The 6,552-nt window shown below is 40.2% G+C and overlaps 1 protein-coding gene across 1 annotated transcript; it reads right to left on the bottom strand.

The window, feature by feature from the left end:
• Window positions 1-4,929: 4,929 nt before the first annotated feature.
• LOC105394043 lies at window positions 4,930-5,803 on the bottom strand. The gene is made up of 2 exons (XM_011565881.3): window positions 5,593-5,803; window positions 4,930-5,314 (listed from the first exon to the last, which is right to left on the bottom strand). Exons 1-2 carry the CDS (start codon window positions 5,742-5,744, stop codon window positions 5,029-5,031), a joined length of 438 nt encoding a protein of 145 aa, XP_011564183.2. The 5' UTR covers window positions 5,745-5,803; the 3' UTR covers window positions 4,930-5,028.
• Between the last annotated feature and the right edge of the window lie 749 nt (window positions 5,804-6,552).

Below are 6,552 nucleotides of genomic sequence, written 5' to 3'. Positions count from 1 at the left end.
GCTCTCATCTGGCCTCAATACAGAATTTTCGAAGTGTCGGAAATCTCTGAATGTAGTTCACATCAACGCTCAGAGTATTCCCGCACACCATTCCGATATGCTTACGTCCTTCGATAACAACAACATTCATGCCGTTCTTGTTTCAGAATCCTGGCTGAAACCCTCACTCGACTCTTCTTTGTATCCACTACCTGGTTTCCAGCTCATCCGGAATGATCGCGTCAATAAAGGCGGTGGTGGAGTTGCTATATACCTTCGTAGCCACATTCCATACTCTATCATTAGTAAATCTCCGAGTGAGTATTCTGGGAAGGCAGAACACCTTCTCATAGAAGTACGTCTCGGCCACAGCAGGATTCTCCTCGGAGTTTACTACAGCCCCTCGATGACTGTCAATTACTTTGATTCTTTTGAAAAACTTCTTGATGATTACTCTCCTTTATTCGACAATACCATAGTCATGGGCGATTTCAATACTTGCCTTTTAAAGAACGATTCTCGATCCAAGTCTCTGCACTCCATTGTTACGTCTAAAAATCTGCACATCTTACCGTCAGATGCAACTCACCACCCGCCTAATTCAGAACCGACTTTTCTGGATTTGATTATCGTTTCCTCATTAGATCTTGTTATTAAGCATGGTCAGTTAGCAGCTGACTGCTTTTCTTACCACGATCTTCTTTATCTTTCATATAAGATTCGTACTCCAAAACCCAAGAAGCGTACCATTCTCCAGCGTAACTTTAAACAGGTGGACGAGCTGCAACTGTGTGAAGATGCTAAGGCTATTGACTGGGCACAGCTGAACGGCATAGACGACATTGACGAGAGGGTCGCTCTGTTTAACTCTCTCCTCACCGATCTTTTTGATAAACATGCACCCCTCCGTCCAGTCCATGTTAAACAGCTGCCTGCCCCGTGGCTCACAGATGACATAAAGAGGCTCATGTCCAAACGTGATCACGCCAGATTTCGTTACAAGATGCAACCCACTGAGGAGCACGAGCGGATGTACAAGGAGCTGAGAAATCGATGCAATAGAGTGTGTAGGGATGCGAAACGCCGACATATTCATAAAACTATAGAAAACTGTGATAATTCACAGTTATGGAACTTCCTGAAATCTTTGGGCATAGGGAAAACCAAGGCACTTTCAAACATCAACACTGACCTTACTGCTCTCAACAAGCATTTTTCAACCCCTCCTCTGATTCTGAATGATCAGATTAAAGCCACAACTCTAAGTCATCTTTCTGCTATGCCTTTCCCTGACTGCCCTTCAACTTGTTTCTGGCCGCGACGTTAAGAGATGTATTTCGGCGATAACTAGCAAAGCAGTAGGCATTGATGATATCAGTGCCTCCATGGTAAATCCAATATTAGACGTTATTTTGCCTCACATAACCAACCTCATGAACCTTTCCCTCCTATCCAAATCCTTTCCTAGCTTATGGAAGAATGCATTTGTTCTTCCACTGCCAAAAGTCCCGAATCCTACGTCTTTGTCGCAATTTCGCCCAATTTCAATTTTACCTTTCCTCTCAAAAGTCCTCGAACGTCTTGTCTTTGAACAGTTTTCCAGTTTCCTATCCAACAACGATCTCCTTAACCCTCTCCAATCCGGCTTTCGACCAGGCCACAGTACAGTTACCGCCCTAATCAAAGTGACCGATGACATTCGTAGCAACATAGATAAGCAACACGTTACTGTACTTGCGTTGCTGGATTTCAGTAACGCATTTAATACGGTCGACTTTGATCTACTCATTGGTATTTTACGCACTCTTAACGTATCTCCGGCAGTCACTAGTTGGTTCGAGTCTTACCTCAAGGGACGCAAGCAGTGTGTACGTACCGACAGCGAGAGTTCAACTTGGTGTCCAGTACTTGCTGGCGTCCCTCAAGGCGGCGTTCTTTCTCCTTTACTTTTTTCTTTGTTCATAAACATCTTAGCCAATAAACTCACTTCTCTCTACCACCTATATGCGGATGATCTCCAGCTCTACACTAGTACACCTCCAGAACACCTCAACTCTGCTATTAGCCTCATCAACACCAATTTGGAGATTATCTCCAAGTGGGTGAAATCTTTTGGTCTGCTATTAAATCCCACTAAGTCACAAGCAATCGTTTTTGGCAGCTCCAGAATGCTACGCAAGATTGACTTTGCAGCTGCGATGAGGGTCAGGTATGACCAATCGGACATACCATATGTGGCTTCAGTAAAAAATCTCGGCGTGATCATGGACAGCACTCTCTCTTGGGTTCCCCAAGTTGATGCTGTGAGCAGGAAGCTTTTTGCATCTTTCCACTCTCTTAAACGCTTGCAGTATTTCCTACCGTTTAACACTAAAGTTACGCTGGCACAGTCTCTACTGCTCCCAATTCTCGATTACGCTGACGTAAGCTATCTTGACCTCACTGAAGAGCTACTCAACAAACTCGAACGTCTCCAGAACTTATGTATCCGATTCATTTTTGGATTACGTAAGTACGATCACATTTCTGAGTATCGTGCTCAATTGAAGTGGCTCCCAATTCGCCTTCGCCGGAATACTCACATTCTCAACATGTTATTCAATGTTTTGAATAACCCTTCTTCCCCCCAATATCTCAAATCTAAGTCTTCATTCCTATGTTCCCACGGCCGAGCGTTGAGATCTACAGAGAACAAGATGTTGAGTGTGCCTGATCGTAACGCTGCTTCTTATAGTGACTCGTTTGCTGTGAAGGCGGCGTGTCTGTGGAACACCTTGCCCGTGAACGTACGACTATCACCTTCGCTTGCTACCTTTAAAAAGAGCGTAAAGGATCACTATTATCAGACCTTAGGTTGGAAATTATAATTATGTAAGTAAGTATATGTATGTATTAATATAGCCAGTATATATTAAGTGTATTTTGTCTCTTAGGTATATGTGTATTTATATTATTATTTAAGTAGGTTGAATAGGTAGTATAATTCTAGTTTATAAGTTTATTTTGGACATGCTTAATGTAGTCTCAGTTACTTATATGTCTGCATTTACTGTTTTTCTTTTTATTATTGTATAAAAGAGTTTTGTTAAATTTACCTGAGTTTTCCACCAACCAAGGGTTGGCTGGAAGAAATTGCTTTTTGGCAATAAGCCCGCCTTTGTGTACTAACTACTTCTTCATTTGTATTTTGTCTGTGTATGTTATTTTTTTAAGTATGCAATAAAGTGTCTATAAATAAATAAATAAAATGTATCCCATTCGTCTTGGCAAGCTGTTCGACTATCAAAGAAAGCACTTACATTTCCAATACTTTACTGAAAAGTGTTCAAGTATAACTATCTATCATCTTCATTGACTGAAGAAACAGAGGAACCATCCATTACGCCGCGGGTAGGGGATTCAGCTACTTTCGACTTCGAAAACGTGTAGAAATCGTTTAGCCATTATGAAATCAATTGAAATCTTGAGCAATTACCGGTTCTTCTTTCGTGTCAGTGAACATGCGAATTTTTATATTTGTCCAGACCAAAAAGAAGCAACTTTGATAGCATTCTGGTTGGCCTGGAGCAAGTCTTCCCGTGTGCAGGTGGAAGGGCACAGGGGACAGGAGAGTAAATGCTCCATAGTCTGGGGGCGGTACCACAGTCGCATAGGTTGATACGTTGGTACCAACGGTATAGCCCCACTTGCAGAGATTGTCCTTGCAGCAGTCTACCTCTGCTCGCAACCGATTTAGAGTCTTCCAAATTACCGGTAATTTGTTTAGGGGATGTAGGAAATTCATAGATTTAAGTCGTTTAAAGTTGGATTTCCGTATTTTTCAATACTTCAATGCAAATTTGTGGCATTGTATAATAACAATAACCTCCAGGTGATCGATAGTACCAATCAACATAAGTACCGCACTAGTACAGCAGGTATGCATAATTATTTAAAACAAATTTTCTTGACTTCTATCACCAAGCCAACCATTGTTGGTAACCCTAGACTTGGTAATCCGCAACCAGCACAAAATAATAAATAAACAACATGGCATATTAAATAAAAAATAAGCACGAAGTATGTACTAACCTGGAAGGTCAAAAAGCGTCGCCCAATCTTGCACTCAGCATCGAAAGTAACCGAATGAGGTCGTTCTCTGCACCCGATAGCCGATAGGAAATTGAATTTCCTATGCGATACGATCAGCTAAGAGATTGCTGGAACACGATACTAGCGCTCAGGGATGGAAGCGGCCTACTGCGGTACTAGCTCGACTTCATGCATGGTCGATGGGCTTCATAAAATTAGTACCAAATGTACCTCGTAGACAGACTTATAATCACTACACACACAATTTTAGTATATGCTTATAATAAGCTCCCTTAGGACAAAAATATACAATTTAAAGGTGAGACAATAATATACGGTGAACATTTTCAATGGGTAATATCCTCCAATCCTCACTAGGTCATTTTAAAAACAGCATAGAGTATAACTAAGCAGTATTGTGGCGCAGGTGAGGCGTAATGTTTAGTACTATTTTGTGATCCGTGCTCTTATGTATAAATCTCTCACTAGTCCCATATGGAGGATTTGTGAAACCCATCGCCGGCACTCGTAATGAAATTCAGTCTGTTAGCCGGTAGAGGGCGGGGATATCAGCATTACTGTTGAACCTTGTCACTGGTAATTTGAGAACTCGCTAATCAAACAGAGCGGAAATTGTTACTATTGGATCTATACTGAAAGAAATGTTGACTGTATTGGTTGAAAGGTCTCATGTTTACACGTATTATAAAGTATGGAATGTGGACTGTATTGTTTAATTATGGAAATGCCACATTTACTATATAAAACCTGATATCAGTTAATTTTTCTTGCAAAAAACCTAACGACCCGCAAGCAATTCGTAAGCAATTTACTGTAGGATATTGGGCCTCCTCTAAAACTGGAAAATTCAAACACTTATTTGGACAAATCAAGTTTTAATACATTATATTATACGAAAAAACACGTTAAGAATACGAAAAAAACACACAAAACACGTTAAGAATTTCACAGAACTTATTATCTTCGGTTGTTGCTTTTCATAATATTGCTTAGTCGGCCGATGTAAAAACGCTCAATACTGGCCTTGCTAATTTTCCCACTGCCATGTACTGCACATCTAGGTCTCCTACCGCGTGGCCTAGGTCCGTGAGAGCAGCCTGGGATGGAGAGACCTAGGTTCCAAAAGTTAGTTCTTTTAGTCTTAGAGCTGGTCGGTTTAGGGCACGTGCACTTCTTGTCTGCTTCATGGTCGTGGTCTTTTAGATCTTCACTTTCTTCTAGGACACGTTTCTTTACTTCTTGTCTGAAATCAGATGATAAGGTACTAGTACTAGTTTAGATCGGGGCTAGAGGAACGGGAAGTTTTTTTTTTTTTATATAGTCGGCTCTTATGCATTCCTTTACTATACCAATAATTTCACTGGCGTTTCTTAGAATATTTTAAGTACTTAGTAGTTTCAGCTAAATGAGTCATTCAGCTACAGTAAAGGTTATCGATCAACTCAACTGTAGTTCGCTCTAAAGTACCTAAATATCGAATATAAAACGAAGGTTATTTAAAGCTATAGAATATATTCATACCGGACATCATCAGCAGAGTTGAACTCTATTAGCTTTAAATCATTCTCGTCGATAGTCTTTTCTTCAGTATTCTCCTGAAGTGCAGCATTATCGCCGCTCTCTGAAACTCTATCGTTCGTACGGTTGCTAGGAAAGTCCTGAAAAAAATTCATGCTGAATACACTCGTCCCCAGACCGGACCTAAAACGAAGCTAAAATAATTGTTGAATTTTAAATAGGTACGAAAATTTGTGTTTTGTAAAATTATGACTAATTTAGCAAACAAATTTTCTTTTTGACAACTATTGATAAACTTTTATAACATTTTTTTTAAGAAGCATAAACATAATTATGTACTGAAAGAAGGCAGCATGACTCTGGTACAGTTGCGCACTACAGCGCAAACTCTTCAAACACAAAATTGTTCAGCAACAAAACTGCTGTTTCCAAGTACAGACAGCAACACAATGTTAAATACGTAATCTTCCCGGAAAAGTTTCGTAATAAGCGAAACCACGCCAACACTTCATTCCGGCAGTTTATCGCACGTTCGGGAACCATGCTTATTAATTAGGTACATATTTAACGACATTGTACACTGTTGCAGCAAGTCTCAAGGAAGAATCATTAAAGAAATCTCTAAAGAAGAAATAGCTTTAAGCGATAAGACCGCCATTTGTGCATATGTGTCAGATTAAGTTTTTTGTAATGTGTTCGTGTTTTTGGTGTACAAATAATGAATATGACGTTATCTTAAGACTTATCTTTAGGCTGGTGGAGTCTGATTGATTTTCACTGTGTTTGGTAAGTATATATGTCTACCTACTTATAATTTCCTTCTGCCCGTATCTCGACCACAGCAGCCAATACATTATGTACACAGGAAAACTCTCTGTTCCATCACTCCCATCGCCGTAGAGCCACGACTGCTTTACATGCCCATTTAGAAAGAAGAGAAGGAATTCTTTTCTGGCCTCACCC

Source organism: Plutella xylostella, chromosome 18 (assembly GCF_932276165.1).
Source record: "Plutella xylostella chromosome 18, ilPluXylo3.1, whole genome shotgun sequence".
Lineage (NCBI taxonomy): Eukaryota > Metazoa > Arthropoda > Insecta > Lepidoptera > Plutellidae > Plutella > Plutella xylostella.
Note: the sequence above shows the minus strand (reverse complement) of the source record. Positions and strands in the feature narration are given on the sequence as shown.